Here is a 26,848-nt window from a genome sequence, read left to right as displayed (position 1 = left end):
CCATGTGGCATGGTCGGCCTTGCATCAATTAAACTCTCTTTACTACAATGCTGTGCCCTCAGTGAATTGATTTTGTCTGTGCAGCAGGCAGGGAGACCCTCTTGTCCAATTACAGTGAGACCATACATTTTAATTCTAAAAGGCTCAGGACTCTATCATATCATACCTGCCTAAAGATGCTCAGTCTAGCAAAATTTCAATGACATGTAGAAGACTGTATTCATGGCCAAACACCAAAAAGGCCTAAACTCATGTCTTTTTAATTCCATAGCTGATATTTGAGAGGGCTCCAATTTGATCACTACTCAACTAAAATTATGCTAAACTGAGTTAAGTCAATCTCAGCAACTATAATGGTGTCTGGCTCATACTAGGTACTCCTTAAATATTTGTCAAATAAATTAATAAGCAGGTAAGTCTCTAGTATCTCAATACCCTGAAATCTTACAGTTTATCAGTGAAAACTGAATCAACAGTATCCTAAAAGTCTTATTTCCCAATAGTGAAAATGACAGTCGTAACTTACTTCAGAGAGGTCATTCTCAGGCAGCAGAACGTACATGTTTATGCCACCATTGTATCTGAGCTCAAGAATCTTCATTGATGGGTCCTCAATAACAGACAAATTGAACTTCCGTTCCTGATGCATCATGGCCACTGCCTTCCCAGAGCACTGAAAGTCAAGTCACAAAAAATTATTTATAATCCCACCTAATTTTACTTTATTAACCAAATACATATAAGAATATTGTACTTGGTCAATAAATTTTTGCTCAGTTGACCCTGCAGATTTTTTCCTGACATGTTATCAATAGTGGTTGCATTGGTGCAAATCTTAGTGGTAAAGCCAAGACTTCAAATTTGATGCCTTGAGTTTAAAATTTCCTAACTATGTGACCTTGGGTGACTTACTGTTCCTCTCTGTTCCTCCATTTCCTCATCTATAGAATGGGAATGACTATAATCCCTGCTGTACAGGATTGTTGTGAGGATTATGTGAATTAATATAGCTAGCACTTGGAACATTGCCTTGTACTTAGTATTTTAACTGAAAAGTCTCTATAATAAGTAATGAAAATTTACTAAACAACATTAAAATGAAAAATGAATGCTATAGGTTTTTTTTTTCTTCTCAGAAGTAAAATACAGACTAGTACTAACAAAATTACATGATTTAAGACCAGGCGCTGTGGCTCATGCCTGTAATCCCAGCACGTTGGGAGGTCCAGGCAAGAGGACTACTTGAGCCCAGGAGCTCAAGACCAGGCTGAGCAACATGGCGAGACTGCATCTCTACTAAAAATAAAATAAAATAAAAAACAGCTGGGTATGGTGGAACATGCCTGTACTCCCAGCTACTTGGGAGGCTGAGGTGGGAGGACCACCTGAGCCCAAGAGGTCAAGGCTAGAGTGAGCAGTGAGTTCACCACTACACTCCAGCCTGGGCAAGCTTGAGACCCTGTCTCAAAAAAAAAAAAAAAATACACTATTTAAGCATGAGGTCTCAGAAAAATAAAGATTCCTGCAAGGTATTTGATAATGTCCCTCAAATTCACTAGGGCAAAAAATAAGTAGCTCTTATCTTGAGAATATCATTTATAGATTTAGAGACACCACTGAGGTACAATAAATTTTCTCCTAGTAATATTACGATCTGCAAACTTGTCAACATTTCTGTAATATCCCCTTTTAGGAAAAAACATCCTACATGGGGAGGACAGATAATTCTCTGTCCTTGAACCAAAGGTCCTTCTCTCTCTGGAAAGGTTGCCTTTTTTGACTTAGAGTCCAATCCTCAGAAAGAACACATATGAAATCTACCTGCTTAGTGAGACAGGTCCACAGAATTGAGCCTGATACACATGGGGACTGGGATGTGATAGACAGGATGTCTCACTGGAGCAGGGAAAGAATCACACATCTGGGTTATGCTGGAGAGATTATGTCACCAATTTTTAATATGATAGAACTAACATTGATATCAGATATCTAGATTCCACAGCATATTACATTATAAGCTGTCTGCTATAGCTACATTACATAGGGTGTGTGGACTAGCAGGAAGAGTGTTTAAAACAATATTATGATATAGTAATGCTTTTTAAAATCAAAAGAAATTAGGAGAAAAAGAATAACACAGGAAACAGGAATGCAGCTTCTGTGAAGCAAGGCAGGGGCCCCAATACAACATTCCTGACTGCAAGAGCTTTGTTGTTTCTGCTGTACTAAGATTACTGTGTACAAATTGATTTTAAAACCCAAGAATATATGTTTTATAAAGGTTGGTAATAAGATGTTTTAGATCAAAAACAGAACTAAATGAAGAAATACATATGGCTTGTACTTGGAAATGCATAACTTTACTAAATATAACTTTTCCCCTTGCAAAAGAAAACACATTCCCTGCTGTGACTCAGGAAAATCATTGTTGGTAAATGATTTTAAGTATAGACCCCATGGTTAAAATAATGAAAAATGAAAAATACACTTTTGTCATATTTTTTCTTATAGGTCTCCAATTATAATATCTTAAGATACATTCATACCACTTCTTTCAATTTTGAATGTATTTTAAAGAATACCAATTTACAAGACACCTTTGGTGGTGTTTCATAGCCTGCATGACAGGGAAAATAGAAAGTTTGCTTTATAAAGCAACTGACCATACGATATTGGTAATGCAAAAGAAGAAATGGGTTAAAAACGGTGAACCTAGAGTTTACTATGTAACTATCACAGTCCTGCAAAGGAATACGATTGCGGAAAAGTTCTAAATTAAATAGGAAATTGACAACATACCTTGGGAGATTTGAAATGGCAATTTATGGTTTCGCTCTTGGTGAAGGCTGATTGCCACTTGCCTTTGAAGTACACAGCATTCACCAGCACCATTACAGCAGATGAGCTTATGCCACCTTCACCAATCACGTTCTTGATTTTGCCTTTTGAAAAAAAAATTGAGGGAAAAACGTTTATTTTAATATAATTTAAAAAATGATTTAAAAGACCATTAATTGGTATGAAGTTTTTTTCTTAACACATAATAACACCAATAAGAATATTAAGAATAACCTATGAGCAATTAATGTGTCCAGCACTTTCTAAGCCCTTTAGATGCAATCTTTGGTTTAATCCTTACATAATCCCTGTGAGGTAGGCACTATTATTGTTTCCATTTCCTGTTGAGGAAGCTAAGGCACAAAGAGATTAAGACACACAAGAAAGTGATAGCAATAGGATTCCAACCCAGGAAGACAACCCCAGGGTCCCTGCTCATAGGTACCAAAGTGCCTTTACTGCATTGACTAGGCCACCTTTTGCTACTACAGTACTTCAATCCATTGAAAGGTAATGCCCTCCTTCATTCCACATAAATGAAATTTTTGCTGGATGCTATGCACTATTCTGCATATTTGAATTACAAATGTGAAAGACATAGCCTGTGCCATCATTGAGCTCCCAGTCCAGCACAGAAGAGTCAACATCCAAAGAGCAGTTGTAACCCACCAGTAACATAGAGGTCTGATCTCAGTGCACTGTGGGAGCACAGATTAAAGTCACCCAACTTTTTCTGTGGCTATCTGCTTTAGCTGAAGAACAGTGGGGAGCAGGAAGAGCTTCCATAAAGCAGAGACTATTTATTCAAAGGCACAGAAACCTGAAAGAGCAAGGTGTATTTGTCGGGGAGAATAAGGTTGGCAAGATTGGAAGCAAGGGCCTGATAATGAAGAGGCTTGAATGTCTGGTAAGAACTGTGGATTATTTTGAAGATGATGGAAAATAATTGCTCAGGATTCATTGAAAGACAAGAAAGGTCATGGTCATGATGGATCTGATTTGCCTTTCAAAAGGATGGCTCTGGTATTGTGTAGAGGATGTGGGCTTCAACACCTGGGTAGGGTTGTTTAGAATATTGGCAACATTTTAAAGTGCTTCCTCAAATAAATATTGAGTAGATATGCTTAGAAAAATTAGAGTAATTATGCATAGATTTGCATGAGAAAGGAAGAGAAATAAATAACTAGTCTAAATAGAAAAAGTTCTTAGCAATCTGATACCCTTATGTTAAATATTAAATAGAATCCCACCTAGATTTTCGAAGAGTAATAATTACATAGTTTCTCTTGATTTATAAGTGCTATATATGAAACAGGTGATGGCTAAACATCAAAGTAACCCACTATGAATATAATGAGGAATGAATGAATAAAAAGAAAATTTATACACTGCATTCTTAGTCCCAGGACTAAGTGCATGCTGCTGAAAGTTTGCATTTAAAAGTGCAAGATATATTATATCATATTTCTGAGGCACAGCTAGGCTCAGTAAATACAGGTACAATATTTAGAGTACAAATCAAGGCCAACCCTTAGGTAATGAAACAACTACTAGCTTTGGAATTGGTTGATGAACAAAGCAAGGATTAATAAATTTCTTTATTTGCTTTGCACTAAACCAGAACATTAGCTGGAATTACGTTTTTAGTTGTGACAAAGACTTACCAATAAAGAGCTGTACTTTTTCTGGAAGGTACTACCTTTGTTACATAAATTATTTTGGTAAATAAAGAACATTTTAAAATGAGAGATATACTATACATCCTTGGAAAAAGCAATATCATGAAAATACATTTCTTTGACAGTAGAATGTTATAGCTTTAATAAGATTCAGTCCATAAAGCAATTATAAAGTATGAAAATCAGCCCTATCTTTAAAAATAGGTTGATTATTAAATGAAATGTTATGCTGTGGTCATTGAAAATAATAATGTGGTCATTGAAAGTAATAAGAAAATAATAACTCTTAGTTTTTGTTCACTAACTAGGGTGAGATATTGAGGTTAATTTATCAAATTAACTCAGCTTGTTATTCATATATGAAGTGGTCACAATAATATGTTTGTCCTGCAGGGTTTTGCCAATTAAATGAGATAATGTAAAAGACTGAACTTCTGAAAAGTACAAAGCATTCAAATTATTAAGATTATTCAAAACCACATTGCAGACAAATACTAAAGCAATTTTAAGTAGCAGCAATCATTACTTTGAACTAGGAGGAGCTGTTCCTTGTATGTACAAAAGACTCCCAGCTTTTGTTCCCAGTATTCACATATAACTGACAAATCTTGTAGAAAAATAGGGTATTTCAATACTCACCATGTGTTTCATTTTCAACCCACTTATTAATATTACGTCTAGTGTCTTCTAAATGATTCGTAAAGTCAACTCGCTCCACTTTGGCATCGTATAATTTTTCGGCACACTCAATGTAGTCCTATAAAGAAGAATATAGTTCTTGTATTTACAAATCATCACCAACTAAGTATATAAGAAATGTATTTTTGAACTTTTAATTTCAACTGCTTTATTCAAAGGTTCAACTCTGCCTCAAAAATGAGTATGTAAATATAGGGATATATGGAAATGGGACTGGAAGGGGATCTGGTGTATCTGAAGTTGAATTTGTACAGCAAATACTCTGTTTAAACTTAAGTTTATCTGAAATGGATTTGAGGAGGCTAATAGAGAATGGATAAAGCCCACCCTTTTATCACTGCGTTCTCATATTAAATAACTCAATAGCCTCCTAACCAGTCTCCCTGCCTGTGTCATCCCTTCCTGCTGCAAATTTTTCAAGGCTACATTATTGCACTCAAGACAAAGCCCAAGCTCTTGAACCTTGCCGAAAAGACTCTGCTGATCCCCACCCTGCTTACGTCATAGCCACTTTCTCCTTACTCTGCTGTCCCACGATACTACATTCCTGACAGTTGCTCAAAAATGCCATGTTTCCTCTCTCACTAGAGGTGTTTGAACAACATTCCTTCTGCCTGAAATGGCCCATATAGCTCATGATTATGTCTTACCCATTTTCTAGTTCCAAGTATGGCTGTCTCTCCTGGACAGATATCTTCTCTAGGTTCCACCCACATTTTCTTTTCTTTTCTTTTTTTTTTTTTTTTAAATTCTTTTTTTGAGACGATGTCTCACTGTTGTCCCCTTGCAGGCTGGAGTGCAATGGCGTGATGTCAGCTCACTGCAACATCTGCCTCCTAGGTTCAAGTGATTCTCCTGCCTCAGCTTCCCAAGTAGCTGGGATTACAGGTGCCTGCCACCACGCTGGGCTAAATTTTGTATTTTTAGTAGAGATGGGGTTTCACCATGTTGGTCAGGCTGGTCTCAAACTCCTGACCTCAGGTGATCCTCCCACCTCAGCCTCCCAAAGTGCTGGAATTACAGGCATGAGCCACCACGCCTGGTCCCACCTACATTTTCTAACAGTCTGTTTATCTTGATTTCTTTTCTTAACAGCTGTTATCATAATGCATCCTTTTTATCTTTGAGATTGTCTGAGTCCTTCACAAAACAGCAAATTCTGTGAAGTCAAGACTATATATGCCTTGCTTATTATTTTATTCCCAGTACCTAGCACATTGCCTTGGACATAATAGTTGCCTAAGAAATACTTGCTGTTCTTAATACAAAAAAAGTCATAATGATCTAATTTATCAACACATTAGTAATTCAATGAATATACACAAATATATTTTTGTGGAAAGATGTTCAGAATTAGAAGAGAAAGATGTATTACAAACCATGTATTGTTAGTGGATTTCCTGTTAAAGTTTATAGGATTTTCATCCTAATAATGAAGATTCACTAGTTGTCCTTTGTCTATCTGCAGGATAAGACTAGCTCTCTAATGCAAGCTTTGTGTGTGATTTCCTTGGATACAGCTCTTTTCATCTACTGATTAATTCATTCTTCCATCCACACATCCATTCATCCATCCACTTTGACACAAAGGTATTTTTTTTTTGTTTTTTTGTTTATTTGTTTTTTGTTTTTTGAGACAGAGTCTCGCTCTTTCGCCCAGGCCGGAGTGCAGTGGCGCTATCTTGGCTCACTGCAAGCTCCGCCTCCTGGGTTCATGCCATTCTCCTGCCTCAGCCTCCCGAGTAGCTGGGACTACAGGGGCCTGCCACCGCGCCCGGCTAATTTTTTGTATTTTTAGTAGAGACAGGGTTTCACCGTGTTAGCCAGGATGGTCTCAACCTCCTGACCTTGTGATCCGCCCACCTCGGCCTTCCAAAGTGCTGGGATTACAGGCGTGAGCCACCGCACAAAGAGTAGTTTTAAGTAGTCCATGGTCTAGGAAGGTTGATACATGCAAGAGATTGATACATGCAAGATGTCAGCAAGGAATAAAGATAGCAGTGGGGAGGGACAGGATAGTTATATAGATGTTGCTATTCTCTACCACTTCCAAGAAACTCAGGCCAGATGTAGTGGCTCATGCCTGTAATCCCAGCACTTTGGGCGGCTGATGTGGGCAGATCACCTGAGGTCAAGAGTTTGAGACCAGCCAGGCCAACATAGCAAATGCCCATCTCTACTAAAAATACAAAAAAAAAAAAAAATTAGCAGGACGTGGTGGCACATGCCTGTAATCCCAGCTACTTGGGAAGCTGAGGCAGGAGAATCGCTTGAACCCGAGACGCAGAGGTTGCAGTGAGCCGAGATTGCGCCAGTGCACTCCATCCCGGGCAACAGAGCTAGACTCTGTCTAAAAGAGAGAGAGAGAGAAGCTCTAGAAGAGCTAGAAGCCACTAAGCATTTATACTTTTTTAAAAAGTCCAACTAGTATGTCATGTTGATCTCCTTCTAAGACTTGTCTATGTCCTTAAAAAAAATACATAAAACTTAAGTGACATAAAAAATAAAATTTGGCCAGGCAAGATGGCTCATGTCTGTAGTTGCAGCAATTTGGGAGGCTGAAGCAAGAAGATCACTTGAGCCCAGGGGTTCAAGACCAATCTGGGCAACATAGAGAGACCCTTTCTCAACAACAAAAAAATTAGCTGGGCATAGTGGCATGCACCTGTGGTCACAGCGACTCAGGAAGCTGAGGTGGGATTATTGCTTGAGCCCAGAATGTGTTTCCTGCCATGGACACCCCTAAATGGGCTGACTGCTCCTCCATTCCATTTACAGCTCAGCATCCCTACCAATAGACACGTTCTCTTCTGTTTTGAAGCCTATCAGTCTAATGAACCTGAATATGTGGATTAATTGGGTAAAAAGTTGAACTTTGGAAATGGTGATGATATATTCAAGACATCTGAGAACATAATAAGTAGCAATGAGAAACAAAACCATCTTTGTATTGCTCAGTAGAAAGACACAAGCCTTTGTTTAGATAATGGATTTAACAAGATTCAGGTCCTTCTAACAAAGGCAGTTTCACTTACCTTATGAAAGCCATACACTTTTTCAGCAAAAAGCCCATTCACAATGCTGAGATCATAATCCTTGTGGGATGCATTTATATCAGAAAAAACTCTTTTCAGTTGAGACTGGAGCCCTGACTGTTATTAAAAAGATGTATAAAAATTTATTTTTGGACTGCAAAGATATGCATAATCTCACTTACACATAAAACAAAACATGCAAATTATACCATAAAAGAATTTTTTTAAATACTATAAAAATGGCAAACAAGGCCACATACATCTAAATCTTACCCTTTCTCAAAATAGTGTCTGTGATCAAATGAAATAATTTACTAAATACTTGGACTTAAAATTGTTAACATAAGGTAATGATTTTGCATAACATATGTATTAATTAATTTTACCAATGTAAGTTGTCTATGAATATACAAAGAAAAAGGCAAAACATTTAACTTCATCCTTTCTTGCCCAAATATGGCCAATATGCAAATAAAATATTACTAAAGTAATAAATAACAAGTAAATTATCAAAAATTTTACTTGAAAAATTCACAATCTGGAAATCTGAATAAAGCATGTTTCTTTGCTTTGAAAGGATAGTTCCACATTCTCCAACTTCCATCTCTTGGGTTCAAGCTAACCTCCCACCATAGCCCCACAAGTAGCTGGGATTATAAACTAATTTTTGTATATTTTGCAGAGATGGGGTTTTGCCATGTTGCCCAGGCTGGTCTCGAACTCCTGGGCTCCAGTGATCCACCCGCCTCAGCCTTCCAAAGTTCTGGTATTACAGGCATGAGCCCCTGCACCTGGCTCACCTTCTCTTTTTCTAAAAGAACATATTGTCTTTACCTGACTATTAGAAGAGTTTCCATATCCTGAGGCAGTGTTAACATGAAGCAACTGTAAACAGGGCACAAGGAAAGCAATCATTAGAATCAGAGGTCACGAGAACAGTTTGCAAGAGGTTTTAAAAATAAAAATATTCTTTCCCAATAAATGTGTCTAATTGCCATTCCAAGTTCATTAGTATCTTAGAGCAGATTCTCCCCATGACTCTGAATGCACATCAGCAGGCATACTTGGTTTTAATTTTTATTGCATTTTCTTTCTTTACCACAACTTGATTTTCTCTTAGGTTTACTAGGATTTTGGAATTTGTGTCAATTTACATAAATGCTATGGTGACATCGCTTCCAATTAAATCATGCTTGTCTGGTAGTCAGTCCACACACGGATATTAATGCCTCAGTGTACAGCTCTCCCAGTCTGACACTGAATGAAAAGCATATTTCAGCAGCGGAACTCAACAGTTTTCAATATAGTCAGTGAAATGTGACCACCTTCTTCACTATACAATGATGTAACTCAGAATACCTGTGGACTGGCCGGGTGCGGTGGCTCAGGCCTGTAATCTCAGCACTTTGGGAGGCCAAGGCGGGCAGATCACGAGGTCAGGAGATCGAGACCATCCTGGCTAACACAGTGAAACCCCGTCTCTACTAAAAATACAAAAAATTAGCTGGGTGTGGTGGTGGGCGCCTATATTCCCAGCTACTCGGGAGGCTGAGGCAGGAGAATGGCATGAACCCAGGAGGTAGAGCTTGCAGTGAGCCGAGATAGCACCACTGCACTCCAGCCTGGGCAACAGAGTGAGACTCCATCTCAAAAAAAAAATAAAAATAAAAATACCTGTGGACTATTTTGTGATTTATGGAATGAATAAGCCTCTTTCTGAAGTGACTGGGCAGCTATAATTTTAACATTTGGGCCAATACAAATTAGGTCATCAATTCATGTGTTAATTTAATATTTGTTAAGTTTTACCTACCAAATTTTCCTCTTATTTTTTGTAATTTTGGAATCATGGAACCTATCAACATTTCCCACCAATGATTATTCCTAAATTTCTTGAAATGTCATTTTATGCAAAAAAGCACTGTTTTACTTAAATAGGCTCTAAAACTCTATGTCATCACCATTTTTTAAAAATATTTATTTATTTTTATTATTCTTTAAGTTCTGGGATACATGTGTAGAATGTGCAGGTTTTTTACATAGGTATACACGTGCCATGGTGGTTTGCTGCACCCATCAACCCATCATCTACATTAGGTATTTCTCCTAATGCTATCCCTTCCCTAGCACCCCCAACCCACTGACAGGCCCTGGTTTATGATGTACCCCTCCCTGTGTCCATATGTTCTCATTGTTCAACTCCCACTTAAGAGTGAGAATATGCAGTGTTTGGTTTTCTGTTCCTGTGTTAGTTTGCTGAGAATGATGGTTTCCAGCTTCATCCATGTCCCTGCAAAGGACATGAACTCATCCTTTTTATGGCTGTATAGTATTCCATAGTGCATATGTGCCACATTTTCTTTATCCAGTCTATCATTGCTGGGCATTTGGGTTGGTTCCAAGTCTTTGCTATTGTGAATAGCGCTGCAATAAACATACGTGTGCATGCGTCTTTATAGTAGAATGATTTATAATCCTTTGGGTATATACCCAGTAATGGGATGGCTGGGTCAAATCCATATGAACACTTATAACTCTTTCTTTCTCCCCTTCCCTCCCTACCCCATGTTTTACAGTGTTTTCAACATGTAGAGCTTCCCCTAACTTTCAGCTTATTGAGAATACAAACTCATAATTAGAATTTGTACTATCTCTAAAATTCGATATTATCCCTTATATTTCTTTCTTATTGTTTATAACTACACATTGTCTCACACAAAGGAGGCACTATACAAATTGAGTTAAGGTAATCATTTGTACCAACCAAATTTAAAAACTATATTTTGTGTATCAGGCATAATTTTGACCATATTAGTCTGATAGAGGATTTTTCTCATAGCAGTGTATATACAGAATAACAGTGATTAAATGCTTCCTCCCCAAAGCTGACTGTTTTTAACTAATCCCACCATCATTGTTGTCATCAACCTCACCATGGTGGCTTCTGACAAAAGAAGAGAACTTTTCAGCACTTGCCCCCTCTGCTCCTTTAATTCAAAATTATTTTACGGAGGTTTATAAAATTTAAAATGTGTTTAATTTGGGGATTTTTATATTAAGTGGGCTTAGTTTAAAGAAAAATTTGTTAAATTCATAATATAATAAAACTGGAAAGCTTAATATTTTTCAGTTTAGAAACGTCCATACTTACAATAAAGCTCAAGAAGTCATTGCTGTTATTAAGTTGTAGTTTTTATCACCTAATTATTTGCAAGTGATTTTTTATTTCAATAGTGACTATGCATGGCATGTTTTCACCTATGGAAAAATTCAAAATCCAAAATTTTGAACTAGAACCTGCAGTGACTGAGTGACAGAGACCCTTGAACAATTCTGGTTCAACAGCCTGGGAACATCAGCATTTGATTTATAGAAGAGCTTTCTTAGTCTTTAGATAAACTGTCACTGTGAGCGTATGGTACTGAAGGACCTGTCATATCAGTCTACAAAAACATTTATGCATGTTATGATAAAGAAAAGATGATGAAAGCATAAGTCTTTTAATCTTCAACCTTTCACTATATTTTGAGAATCTTGCATCTTTGCAACATCTCTACTTGAAAATAGAATAAGCTCTTGGCCAACGTGGATTTTCAATGCCTTTAAAAATATAGCAGTTATCTCTTCCCAATTGAGAGAAAGAATTCAGAGAGAGAATATACTGGGTACTCTGTATCCTTAATCCTCCCTCAGTTTTTGAGTCAATTTTATTGCAGCTGCGACTTCATTGGTGAGCAGTGGTGAACAGTGGAGTTGGTCACTTGTTACTAGGAAAGGGAGGTTCAACAGGGACCTTCCACTCCATGGAATTATTTATTTGGACTACTATAAGAAAGGAAATAAAAGCATGTATCTTTATACTTTGGACTACATCATTATAATTGTTTCATCCTATGTCAGAAAATAGATGAAGTTTGTCTCTCAGGGCTCCCAAAATGAAAAGTTTCAAATGAAAGTCATTACTGTCCATCATCTCAGTATAAGATGGAGACAGAGATGAGCAGTGGCCAGCTTGAACTTAGGTGGTCCCTTTGTATCCTTCTTTCCTAAAATGAGGGGTCAGGAGTTGATGGGACCAGCCCGCTAATCTTTGAAACAGTTCAAGGAGGAAAGTTTAACCAGTAAAGGCTGAGAACATATTGGAAGTCATATTTGATTATGACATAATGTCTTGAGCAAAATATAAATGGCTATGTACATTTATATAAATATAAGTTATAAAATATAATTTGACTGATGTCTGCTCTTCAAAGTTTTAAACCTTCTACTTATTACAATCATGCATCACTTAACTACACGGATTCTTTCTGAGAAATGTATGGTTAGGTGATTTTGTCATTGTGTGAATGTTACAGTGTGTACTTATGCAAACCTAGATGATATGGCCTACTATACAACTTGGCTACATGGTATAGCCTATTGCTCCCAAATACAAACCTGTATAGCATGTTACTGTACTGAATACTGTAGGTAGTTGTAACACAATAGTAAATATCTGTGTATTGAATACATCTAAGAATAGAAAAGGTATAGTAAAAAACTGTATGAAAGATGAAAAGTGGTAAAACAGTATAGGCACTTCCCATGAATGGCACTTGCAAGACAGGAAGTGGCACTGGGTGAGTCAGCGAGTGACTAATGAGTGAGTGTGAAGGCCTAGGATGTTACTGTACATGGCTGTAGACTTCACAAGCACTGTACACTTAGGCTACACTACATTTATAAAGAATATTTTTGTTTTCAGTAATAAGTTAACTTTGGCTTACTTTAACTTTTTTACTTTATAAACTTCTTATTTTTTAAAAACATTTTGATTCTTTTGTAACAACACTAGTCTTAAAACACAAAGACATCATACAACTGTACAATTATATTTTTTCTTTATATTCTTATCCTATGAGCTGTATTTATTTAATTTTTTAACTTTTTAAACTTTTTTGTGAATAAGTAAGACATAAACACTTTAGCCTAGGCCTACACAGAGTCAGGATTGTCAATATCACTGTCTTTTTCCTTCACGTCTTGTCCCACTGAAAGGTCTTCGGAGCATTAACACGCATGGCACCATCATCTCCTATGATAACAATGCCTCCTTCTGGAATCACTCCTGAAGGGTCTGTCTGAGGCTGTTCCACAGCGAACTTTTATTTTTCATAAGTAGAAGGAGTACACTTTAAAATAACTACTAAAAGTATACTATTGTAAATGCATAAATCAGTAATAGTCACCATTATCAAGCATTACGTACTGTACATCAATGTATGTGTTGGGCTTTTCTACAACTGGCAGTCCAGTAGGTTGGCTTATGCCAGCATCACTACAAACACATGAGTAATGCATTTCGCTATGATATTATGATGGCTGCAACATCACTAGACAATAGTAATACCTCAGTTTCATTATAATTTGACGGTATTGCCCTCATATATGTGGTCCATCATAGACCAAAATGTCATTATGTGGACTGTGACTGTACCTCGTAAAAAGAATGTAGTAATTCATGTGAAGCCTTGCAGAGAAAGGAATCTCCCCTTCTCATTAGCCAAAATTTCTCTTAAGACAGACTGTAACTTTTTAACAACTCCCTGCAATTCTTTTTTGTTTTTTTTGTTTGTTTGTTTGTTTTTTAATAGTCCTAAAGCTACCATTGGAAAGAATTATTTAGGAATATGTGCATGGAACAAAAATATAAAATACCATGTTAAAGTGATTCAAACATACTAACATCTTTTCTGAGATAATGCTTGTGGCACCCAGGCAATAATTTCAAAATTATATAACTATCCAGAAGTCATTCTCCTTAACTTTTTGAATAAAGTTTTACTAAGTTTAAATATTTAACATCATTCTTTGATCATTACTAATATTACTCTCTTTTGATATGAATTTGGTTGATTTTCTGATATTCCTAATTGAATCTTAGTAAACAGAAGTGTCAAATATTGAAATGATACATATGTTTTTATCTTTACAAAAATCCAAGAAATTGTAGATTCAACAGTAAAACTACCACGACTAAAGACGCATAATGATGCTACAGGTGGAGCATCCTAATTCAAAATCCAAAATGCTCCAAATTCTGAAATTTTTGAGCATCAACATGACACAAGTAGAAAATTCCATATGTGACCTCATGTGATGTGTCACAGTCAAAACTTTGTTTCATTAATAAAAAGATTTAAAATGTAGTATAAAATTACCTTCATGCTATATGTATAGGTTGTATGTGAAACATAAATGAATTTCATGTTTATACCTGGGTCTTATCCCATCTCATGTATAAACAAACATGCTGAAATCTAAAAAAATCCCAAATGGGAAAAAATCCAAAATCCAAAACACTTGGTCCCAGGCATTTTAGATAAGGGATATTCAACCTACAGTAAATATTTATGTGTGATAAATATTAGATAAAACTTCAAAGGGCTTGTTTATCACAATTCTTCCTCTTCTTACTTTTCTTATCTAATTCTTTGGTGTTTCTATCTGAAATACAAAGTGTGCTATACTTTCATGTTCCCTCATGTGCTTATGTAGGGAAATCAGAATTTTTCTTTCTGATAAATGGTTAATGAATTCAGATGATGGCAATGAGGAAAATCATGGGTCTATACAGTCTAAGCAATTTCAGGACATTTGGATTAAGGATTTTTTTTTTTAAAAAAGGATACTATGAATCATCCTTGGGCTTCTACCTGTATATTCATGCCAAATTATAAAACTATTATTTCATCTTAGAGAGTGGTAGAATATGTAATATATTATAGTGATTATTTTTAAATGCTTTTTGTAAAACTCAGTTGCACTTTAGAAAATTCAAATTTGTACAACTTTTAAATAATATTGTAATCCAAACATAACTTTAGAAAAATATATATATGTGTGTGTGTATACATATATATTTCATAATGTATTTCAATGGAAACGTTGAGAGAAGGAAGTCCAAACATATGGCTCTCATACATATATAATCCAAACATGTGTAATCCAAACTATATATAATATATAAAATAATGCATTTCAAAGGAAATGTGTGGATGTGTGTGTGTGTGTGTGTATATATATATATATATATATACACGTATGTGCCATGCTGGTGTGTGTGTGCCATGTGCCATGCTGGTGTGTGTGTGTGTGTGTATATATATATACGTATATATATACATATATACGTATATATACACATATATTATATACATATATATGTATGACAATACATATACGTATACTATATATACGTATACTATATATACGTATATATACTTATACGATATATATACATATATACGTATATTATATATGTGTATATATACGTATACTATATATACGTGTATATATAGTATACTATATATGTGTATATATATACGTATATTATATATATACGTGTATATATACGTATATTATATATACGTGTATATGTATATATACGTATATATGTATATTATATATGTATATATACGTATATATGTATATTATATATGTATATATATACGTATATTATATATATATAAAGCATTTCAATGGAAATGTCTTGTGAGAGAAGAGAGGAGTAAGTAGCTTACGAAATAGGAAAATCACTTTTTAATACTTTTATATTCAAACACTATAAGAAAGAACAGCATTATTAGATCTAAATGAAAATAAAAACACACACACACAAAAAAAAAACAACAACAAAAAGAAACCATGAGTCTGAACCCATGACTTTGTCAGTAAATACGCTTTTCCAGCTCTTTCACTCAAATGGTGAGCAGCCTTCATGGCACTTCAACTGCATTGAACCTCAAGCACACTGATTCTTGACTTTAATCAAGTAAACATATATATTTACTCTATACTATATATTTAATAGAGTAAATGAGCCAGAGTTTCATGAGGAATAGCTGAGCTCCTTTTGGAGCTAAGATAACTCAAGACAAGCCCAGAACATCTTGTCAGAAAGCAAAAATATTTTAAAGTTATTGGGAAGGATTGTTTAAAAAGATTGAGTTAAAGAGATATCTACTGGTGAAGCTATGACACTTTGAGCATCAAAAAGAGAAAGAAACACAGATCCATGGGAATGCTTAAAAGAGACACACAGATGGAAGCCATAAATTGAGCTGGGATTCATTTAAAATAGAAATGTGTGATTTATGGTGACAAGGGTCGAGTGTAGTAATGAGAAACCAACTGAAGCAGGGGAGAAGCTGAAAATTAATTTCCTAGAAGACATTTACAGAGGATTAAAAATGTGTGCAGATAAATTAGATGAATGTTTTTGTGTCTGTAGTTGCCTTTTCTCCTCTTACATGTTTTTTCATGCAAGATCATAATAGTAAGAGTTATAAAAAGTCACACATGAGAGTAATTGATGAGGCAGTAAAGAGTACAGAGCAAACTCCAGCAGAACAGCAGCTCTCTCAGTTCACCATGACTCATGAGCTGTTGACCCTGGCCCACCAGGCATGAGGTGCAGGGCAAGGAGACTTCAGAAGGTGTACCAGACAGGAGCTGAAAGATTGCTCCTGACATGAAAGCACACAGTAGGTAAGAGCCGTGTGTCTTCTGTTGCATTAAAATCAAGCTTTAGTCATAGGCATGGTGCCTGTACATCATTGTCTAACACATTGAACAGTGACAACTGTAAGGTTTTTTTCTTTATTCGTTTTATCATCAAATCAGCATCCTCCATGCACAGGTGAGGACACTAGTGCCCACAGAGATGAAATGATTTTCCCAAGGTCAGAACTTCGACCCAATCTTCTAACTCCCAGACCAAGGCTATGTTTCCATGATACCAAATCATCTCACTTGGTTCTGAAACATTATGCATTTTTATGAATGAATAAATTTTTATTTGTTGAATGTTTTTCAAGGGCTTTATATTTATTTATCAAAATACCCACTTTAAAATACTGAAGCTTCACAGTGATGTACTTTGAGCTATATTTCAGTTTGGTGGCTTCAGAGCAGTTCTCAACTGGAGACTGATTTTGCTTTTGAGGGCATTCTTTGGAAATATCTGGAAATGTTTTTGGTTTTCATGATGGGGGAGGGGTATGCTGCTGGTAGTTGTTGATGAGAGGCCAGGGATGCTGCTAAATGATGCATAGGACAGCCCCTCACAACAAAGATTTATCCAGCCGAAAATGTCAATAGTGCCAAAGTTGAGAAGACCAGTTGTAGAAGATCATCCTGAGTTTGAATCTCAGGTCCGCCATCTACCAGCACACAGTATGGTCACCCCTCCATAAAATCAGGGTAATATTCCCACTTCAGTGTGTCAATGTGAATATCAAATAAGATCATATTCTTAGGGCTTATCCCAGATCCTGAACACTGATAAAGTTCTCAGCAGATAGTTGTTACTATCATCTCATTAAAGTGTTGTATCCTATGTACTAGGTTGTAAACCGCTCTAGCGCTTGAAAAAAACAGCAGTCTAAGACTCTGTAGTTGTTCTCTAGCAATTAATATTTACTGAGCTATTCAGATAAAGGAAGGAATTATTCTAGCTTAAATTATCCCACAAATGGTTTTCCATATGACCTGAGGTATGACAGGTTACAACAGGCACCAGATTCCTCTGGCAAGCCCTTCGGAACTAAAATAATGGGAGGAATAGTGGGGCAAGAGGTGGGCACAGGGAGGTGGGGGCAGAAAGGGACAACATCAAGGCCTCTGCATGCAGCCTGGACCTGGCATCTCACCTGCTGTTGAGCTACTGAGTTTCAGTGGCAATTTTCTGAGAAGGGAGGGAAATGACCATTCCACTTCCCTATAAAGTGCTCCCAGAGCTGTGTGCAAGGGTGTGTTAATAAGCACTCCCTGAAGGTGGCGGTGAAGGTGGTGATGATGACAATGTGAAGACTATTCAGGTAGGCTGCTATTATCTGGAATGTACTACGATGTTTTTGTGCCCAGGTAACCAGTGCTTAAACTGGGATGTCATTGGAATCTCCTTCTAACTCTCCTATCTCAACTGTATCTACTCAGGCAGTGGTTCTCAACCTTTCATGTGCACCTGGAGAGCTCATTAAAACCCAGAGTGCTGGGCCCAACACCCATAGTTTCTGATTCAGTACTTCTGGGGTAGAGCCCAAGCATTTGCATTTCTTTCTTTCTTTCTTTCTTTCTTTCTTTCTTTCTTTCTTTCTTTCTTTCTTTCTTTCTTTCTTCTTTCTTTCTTTTTTTTGTTTTGTTTGTTCTTTTGTTTTCTGAGACAGAGTCTCGCTCTGTCGCCCAGGCTGGACTGCAGTAGCGCTATCTCGGCTCACTGCAAGCTCCACCTCCCGGGTTCATGCCATTCTCCTGCCTCAGCCTCCCGAGTAGCTGGGACTACAGGCGCCCGCCACCATGCCAGGCTAATTTTTTGTATTTTTAGTAGAGATGGGGTTTCACCGTGTTAGCCAGGATGGTCTCGATCTCCTGACCTCGTGATCCGCCTGCCTCGGCCTCCCAAAATGCTGGGATTACAGGCATGAGCCACCGCGCCCGGCCAGCATTTGCATTTCTAACAAGTTCTCCAGGCGGTGCTGATGATCCTGGTCTGGGAAACACACTTTGAGAACCACTGCACTAAGGGAAAACATCAAAGCTGCAGTACTTGGAATATTTCTGCTGCCTCTTGGCTCAAAAACAAGTACTGCAAGCTGTGTGCTTTCTTCACACCCAAAGAGGGCCTCGTGGAGATGTGTGAAGATGTGACACCTTGTGCCTCATGATGACCTCCATTAACATGGGGACCATTGCAACGAAATGTTCTCGTGGGAAAAACAATTTGTCCCAATGATTAACTGCAAAAGCTGAGACTGACCTTATCAATCTGAGAGAGAGAGTCATCTTGAGCGCCCAAGCGGACCAGGGCCAGGGCAGCGAAGAGGCTCAGAGAGGAAAAGAACACATTTCCATTTCCTTGATTGTCATCCATCTCTCTGAACAGGTTGAAGCAAAACTCTGCATTTGCTGCAGCAAGGGAGGCCATTGCAAAATGGAGTGCAGCCTAGAGGACAATGAGAAAATGAAATTAGTTCCCAGTACATTTTCTAGGAATATTATATTTTTAGATTTATTTATTTTTTATAATTTAAAGCTTCATTTTTTTCAGCCTTGGAGGTAATCATCAAATAACTCTAACAAAAAGGGAAAAGTTCCCTTGGCCCAGTATCCTTGTCACTAATACCCTAAAACTATCTCTTCTCATTGGTGGACATTTCTGTCCTCAGTGGCCTGTGAGTGGCCTGTTTCCAACCCCCAAGCAGACACATTCATGGGGCTCACTATTTCTCAAATCACCCCAGATTTCTGAACTGAAATAGAGCAAAAGTAAATATTACAATATTAGACAGTCTATTTGAGGCACTACAGCCTTTGCTTTCTAAACCATCTGTAATTCAATACAATGTTAAATTTTTGAGGTTTAACACATCATTTTTAACCCATTCTTTCTATTAAGGCCTCTGTAAATTCTTAGAACAATCATACATTCTATTTTTTTTTTCAAAACTGTCCTAATTTTAAGTATTATGCATCATTGGTCCCATAAGTGCATTAATTTGTTTAAAACCATTTTCTGATTTTTTTGGAATGCAAAGTGTGATTATCAGAGTATGTATCAAGAACATGTACAAGACTTTTCAACACATAGGCCTATTTCTTCCTAGAGAACCCAGGGTGCAGTAACAAAGTGGAGATTATCTTCAAATTCATGATGTTGTTTCTGAAATACAGAGGGCTGCTACCACCATGGAATTCTTCAGGGATCCACTTGGGTAATTTTTTTTGCAGAATTTCTCCTCAACTCAAATTGATCTCAAAATCGCAGTTGGGGTTGTCTCAGACTAAATGAACTTACATGAATTCTCCAAATTATTCCTCATGAATGTCCAATGATATTACATCTGATGGTGTGGCAGGTGCCAGGTGTTGCAGATGCCAGGAGTCACAAACCCTTAGGGGACTTCATCCAAGTCTCAACCCTGTTGTTAATAGTTGTGCGAACTGGGTCAAGTCTTTAATTTCTCTGAACTTCTAAGTTTCATCTTGTTCAGTGAGATGATCTATGTACAGGATCTAGCATAGCGATTCTCAACAGAAAATCATGCTTCCTTGTACCTTTTGCTCCATAAGAAGAGCACACAGAGGCATCTGGGGACTGGCATGTTGTGGGTGAGGAAGGGGGTCACAAGGAGGGAGAGCCATGCAGTCTGAAAGAAGAACATTCTAAAATTGCCGTTGTGTTGGCTTTGTCACAGTTGCAAATACTTAAGTCCTTTTAAAATTGCAAATGAAATTAAAATAAGTTTTTTAACTTTAATTATGTCAAATAGGAGTTTGAGTTAAAAAATTAAAAAAAAAAACTTTTCTAGTACAATGCATGATCCAGAGTAGACGTTCAATGAATTGAAGCTGCTGCATTTACTATTCTCTCTGAAGTGGTAATAGCCTGTTCTCTCCTAAAAGACAGCAAACATTTCCAGAAAGAATGTCCCTGAGGGACCCATACTCTGCTCTTTGGAATTCCAAGCACAGAGAACACCACTGAGGCATGACACCCTACATGATGCTGTTTTTCAGGGTCTAATTCAGCTATATAGAATTCGTTATAAGTCATACTCCTCAGTTACACCCTAGGCACGTAAGGTGAGAAAATCATTCACACCCCACATATCTTTACTCTAAGAAAGAACACCTATGTTCTTTCAAAAGTTACCCAGAAAAAAATGTATGTTGATTTTATATCTAATCCAAGTAATCCCGGGTAAAAAGTTGTGGCAATTGTGATTAAAGCTACAGGAGAAACTCTTTGCAACAAAGGAGACGAGAAACAGTGAAAGTTGGGGCTAGGTATACAGGATGCGAATTGGCAGGAAAAGGGCAGCTTTATACAGTGAGTGATATTAGCAGTGCCAAAGGCCCTCAAATGTTTAATGGATTCAAATCATATTTTTGACCTAAAGATAAGTATTCCTTCTAAAATATGAAAAAATAAGATCAAAATTAACAAGTTTACAATTAAATATATGAAAATGAAATCTATGCTGATTTTTCTATTTAATTTAGTATTCATAAGAATTTCATTAATTTTAGAAGGAAATTGTGTGCTAGATTCTCTCCATCCTAAAGAATTTCCAAGGCTTCATGCTGGTTGCCGAAAATCAGACAGTAGTAAATGAAATGAATTGTTCTTAGGAAAGTAACTTCAAAAGCAAAGACATATTAATCATTTCAAAGTATTTACAGTGAAAAATATATTTAACAGAAGATTGGGTGTATTTTAATGTTTTCATAAAATGTGAGCTAGAGTTTTTAAAATAAGACCTGAAAGGTTTTTAAATGACCCTGTTTAGAAACCTGCTTGCACGGGCCAATGGGGGTCTGGAAGCTATCATTTCCCAAAGTGCAAAAATATACTTTAAGATACATTTTTCTTTGTTCAAGTTCCAATTCTTCTTGTTGTTTTACAAATTATGCCTTACTATTTTATCCTTTGGGGCAAAAAAAAATTATATTTTTGAATAGTATTCTTTAATTACTTTCTAAGCACCAATCACAAATTTTCATTTTCTAAAATTTCAGGCTTCCTATTTCCACGGTAAATTATTGATGAAACTATAATCTTATTGAACAAAAGAGAAGCTACACAAGAATGTATTCATTCAGGATACAGAGTACATAAATGTTTAGCTTAGGTAAGTTTTATGGCAGAGAAACCATACTAGAAAAAAAAATCACGACAGAGAAACATGAGCCAAGACATTCCTAGATAATTATGAATTCTCAAGTCATAACTCTTAAAATGGTAGGTGATACTAAATAGCATATACTTTAACATTCTTGTACAGACATGTTCATGTATGCTTAAAATAAATACAAAAAAGCATGTTCCATTTCACATAATTATTTTTATTATCTTTCTCTATGCAGGTGCACTGTTTAAGTTCCAGGAATAAAAGTAAGATTTGTTTCTCCTCTTCTGATATAAAGTCTGATTCTTATTGTCAAATAAACAATTATATTTAAGACTGAACTGATTGTTTTATACCTCCAAGTTTTCATCAGGTGACACATAAATAAAAATTAGCATGAGACCAAAATTGTGATTTTTCCTTTCCCTATAAATATTTTCAAAGCAACTTAAATAGATAAAACATTAACAAAAATAAACTAAGTTCAGGCAAGCCACCAACAGCCACCAACAGCTACCAATGGACTTGAGTCCCAGTTAAATAACTAAGGAAATTGAAAAGGAAAACAACCACATTAAAGCTACCTAAAGAAGATGTCAGTGTGACACCACCCAGTATTTCATTGTCTGGACATGGCAATGCAGGAAACTTCTTTTCAAATCATAAAAGAACTTGGCTTTATAGTCTGATTTTTCATTTTGCTAAAAATATACTATATTCTTCTGTTTCTTGCATAAATATTTTAGCTTAACAAACAAGCATGCAATTAATTTATAATTTTAAAGTTAACACAAATTAGCACGTACTCATGGATGTTTTTACATCCCAAACTTCAGACTTGAGGGTCTAAAAGTCCATGGCAGCCTGAAGCCTATTTGATTCCTTATGGTCTATTTCAATCTGAGAACTTTTTTATCCCTTTCATCCTTTAGCCAATATATTATTTGCATCAAAACAACAATAAAAATAGATATTTTCTCACTAAAGCTTCTTTTTAAAGTTTAATAAAAAGCAAAAAGTAGTTTTTAAATAAAGCATAAGAAAATTCAGGCACAAAACACATTCAATAAAACATGAAGTTATGATACTGTTTTATAGACCTAAACTTATTACACCTAACTGATAAATTATGTGCCTTAAATGCTTGATAAAAGTATTATCTAGTCTTAGGATACTTTTGCCTGTATATAGAAAATTAATTATAGTTCATGACACATTTTTTTAAAAAGCTTTTATATTTACTGAATTAGGATATACATATAGGAAAGAAATGAATAATCCCTTGAATGTGATTAATTTTTATTCTTATCAATAAGTCAAATACGATGCTATACAGATACTCCTGGAAGAAATATTTTAAAATCTTTGTATTTCTTTTAAAAACATAGTTTCAAATTTTGATAAACCTCTAATCAAATTAGTATATTATGCACTTAAAAGAGTTCAATTCTAATCTCAAAATCTATTATATTCCAACCTATAATGCCTTAAATAAGAACACAGGAAATATAGAATCTAGATTTGCACATAATCCCTACTTATCTCTTCAAAGATAGAGCACAAATTTTTCAGCTGGCATCCGATTCCCATGCCATTCTCCCATGACACCACTTAAATCAGTCATAGACAAGCTGTAAGGTGGAGAAGCAGACAAGAGGACCATTATCCAATCTGGATGTTGTTTGATGAGTTTAATGTCTCAGACACAAAGTAACCAAGATTTATTTCTCTCTCGCTCTCTCTCTCTCTGTGTGTGTGTGTGTGTGTGTGTGTGTGTGTGTGTGTCTTTTTTCAAAGGATCTGGCCAGACTTTAAATTATGGACTTCAGAAGTATTTACCTTACTGTCTTCATAGAGGAAGTTGGCCGCTGGTTGGGTGAGTCTGAAAGAGTTCCTTGCATTACTCTGAAATATAAAGCCTCTGACTCAGACACTCCCTACTTTTTTTTTTTTATGATGGCCATGATAGTTTTAAATAATGTCATTAAAATAAATATGTTCAGATGCTTTATAGAGCAATTTAAAAGAAGTCTGTAGAATATTAGCTATAGCTCTAATTCAAAGTAGTCAAATAGATATTTTTAATGAATCAAATTTTAGCATGAAATATTATTTCATTTGATATTTAATATCACACAGTATTTTTATGTAGTAAATTTAGATATTCTTACATTAAGGCACAACTGGCACTTCTTACATGTGGAAATTTAGTTACTGATTTTTGTTATTGTTTATTTGATTCCTCCCTGCTCTGATTTTGGTATTTGATGACTATGACCGAGCCCCACCTGGAATAATTCATATTCTGACATCTATAAATTCAACTGTCATAGAGGAGTAGCACTACAGTCCCAGAGAGGTGAAGAAAGCAAAGTGCTATAGAATAGAGTGGGCCTTTTCTCATCCATAAAATAAAAATTCACACCAATTACATTTTCATTAGTACACACACACATATATATATGTGTGTGTTGCTATGTATGTGTATAATCACTAACATGGTATTTATGCTGTATTTGGGGAACATTGTATTTAAGGGAGGTAGGTGAGCTGTCCCTCTCAGGAGAAGTAGGGTTGTACTTCACATAGTGTTTCTGACTTTATCTTACACATTATTTCCCACAAGTGTTTGCCCATACTGCCTTTATTTTCATTGTATGATTAATGCTAAAATTGAGTATGCTGACTGTTTGAAGCTCTCTAAGGTGAATATGCTATCAGAGACAGAGATGCGTTAGAAAATATTGAACACATGGAGAGGGATATCTACCCCCATCAGAAAAGAAATACATTAGTGATAGGAACTTAGAAACCAAACAAATATCCAAAAAATGAGCAAATTTGATAATTATTAACTCCAGAGAAAGCTTACATTGTGAAAAGTATATCATAGTACACTTTATAGATCAACTGTGGATAAAATTATCATAGTCTTAATGATTTAAACCCCCCAGTCCTTGTTAGACGTCCATTGGGACCCACTTCTTCCCTTTGTCTACCAGAGCTTCTCACAGACCTTGGTTTATCTAGTATACCCAAAAACTATGCTTCGTACCAGGACATGGTCTTTCAATTCGCACTATCTTAAGGCACACAAGAAGGTTTCTGACCACAAAACTCTACCCTCATCTTCTCAAGACTGTCTGAAATCACCACGGCAGTAGCCATCAGCTCCCACGCCACTGATAGAAGTAAGGTTTAGAAGGCAAATAAATCAGGCACGAAAGAATACACACAGTAAGATGCCCTTCATGAAAAGATCAAACCAGACAAAACTGTTTTTTAATGGATGCTTACATGGGTGGATAGACTAAGCCACGGATATAACTGCTTTAGTTACCCCTAGTGGGAGGGGAGGTTTTGTTGGTGAAAGAATGGACAGGGAGGTTTTAGAGGTTCTGGTGATGTTCTATTATTAAATTGTATGCATCTATTGAATTCATCTTTATGTAGCTACATTATATTTCATTATTTTAAAACTCAACAACAACAACAAAAAAAACATGAAGCCAAATGACCTAATGCCTCTGAGATAGGGTCATGGCGCATTGTGTATAACTGATAATTGATCTATTCCTGATAGCAGGTTTTGATGGACAATGGGCTGGGACACCAAGCCAAGGATACACAGGTATCAGTGAGGTAAAGAATAGGATGCAAAATAAGTCCAAGACTGACTGACATGGCCCAAGGAAGAGACCACGGGTCACAGTGTTCTCTCCAGCAGAATCCAAACCCAAGCACATTTGTGTATGGTGATACAAGCTGCCCCACCAGAAAAGCATCCCTCCAAGGAGGCGACCTGGAGAAATTTCAGGCCTCTGAGCATGATCATTGGCCATTTACATGTTCCTTGAGATTCGTTAGTGAACTTACCTCTTGCCTACAACAGAAGATAAGAGCAATAATGTAAATCAATAATTGGATAAGCAAATCAACAGTGTACTCACGCTAGCATCTGATACCCAGAAGCAGTGATGGGAATCTGGTCTCCTTTCTCTAGGTGATCGGTTCTCACTCACAAAGAAAATGTTTCCACACTTCTTAACACTGTTGAGCCCTAGATATTTTCCCCCATGCACTTAGGAAGGTGATGAAGGAGAGCTTCGAAGGGAGCCTGTTTTACCACTACCTAATGAACCAAAGTCAGCATTTCTAGACAAAAATTTGTTCTAAAATTCTGAGAATTCAGTTTTAAAGGCTGCCCAAAGGTGCAGCCGGCACCCTGCACAGGCAGCTGCTTATTGATGAGTAGACCTGGCTTCTGGGATGGCTTCCCTATGACTCAGAGCACAGCACTGTCTCTCAAGAATCTTATAAGCATTTAGGTTTTGAACCAGGTTTCAAAATAGTATCTGACTAAGGTGGTTGTTATGTAGTTCATTCAGTTTGTATGTGAATCAGATTTCAGGAGGCAATATTCCCATCTCTGTTTCTTATAATGACAATGGTTTTAGCGTAACCAAAAAAACAAATTTCAGAATCAACAATATCTGTCAGCCTGGGTCAAAACATACTCTTCTGTGAGAAACACACAAATAGACTAACTAGACATCAAATCAGCTAAGGCAAGATAGCAGTGACAACAGTGACTTGGTGAGTTTAGGGTGCCATTTTATTGCAACTTGCCACTCATCTTATAGCCTAATTTCTTTCAACCCTATCCTGTGTAAATTTCCCTAGCATAATGACCTAAAATAGAATCTCACACAATGTTTTTTATCATTCTCTAATCTCAGATTTTCATCTGGACCTCTAACCTTTTTAGCTGGCTTCTCTTTGTACTGCTTTCCATCCTTCCCTCTTTTTCTCAATTTTCTCTGGCTTGGAATTTTCCAGAGAAACATTTGCCCTGTTAGTTATTGCAACTGGCTTCTCTAAATGCTTACCTGAACTGAGCAGCTTCAGATAGGAGCTGAAACTTGGT

At 36.4% G+C, this 26,848-nt stretch overlaps 1 protein-coding gene across 3 annotated transcripts in view; it reads right to left on the bottom strand.

Moving 5' to 3' along the window:
* Window positions 1-26,848, bottom strand: part of SERPINB7 (serpin family B member 7) — a 52,042-nt gene that overhangs the window by 3,831 nt on the left and 21,363 nt on the right. Inside the window, exons 1-7 of one of the 3 annotated variants that reach the window (XM_016933842.4) lie at window positions 25,872-26,170; window positions 19,050-19,235; window positions 9,086-9,136; window positions 8,252-8,368; window positions 5,157-5,274; window positions 2,800-2,942; window positions 527-673 (exon numbers count right to left, since the gene is read on the bottom strand). In XM_016933842.4, the coding sequence (XP_016789331.1) occupies window positions 527-673; window positions 2,800-2,942; window positions 5,157-5,274; window positions 8,252-8,368; window positions 9,086-9,136; window positions 19,050-19,217 (744 nt within the window). In that variant the 5' untranslated portion in view covers window positions 19,218-19,235; window positions 25,872-26,170. Of the gene's footprint in view, window positions 1-526; window positions 674-2,799; window positions 2,943-5,156; window positions 5,275-8,251; window positions 8,369-9,085; window positions 9,137-19,049; window positions 19,236-23,760; window positions 23,806-25,871; window positions 26,171-26,848 lie in introns of those variants that run through there. The other 2 variants (XM_016933843.3, XM_063795817.1) reach the window with 2 other exon arrangements.

The sequence above is a fragment of the Pan troglodytes genome, chromosome 17, assembly GCF_028858775.2.
Source record: "Pan troglodytes isolate AG18354 chromosome 17, NHGRI_mPanTro3-v2.0_pri, whole genome shotgun sequence".
NCBI classification, from domain to species: Eukaryota; Metazoa; Chordata; class Mammalia; order Primates; family Hominidae; genus Pan; species Pan troglodytes.
This window is presented reverse-complemented; position numbering and strand designations above follow the sequence as displayed.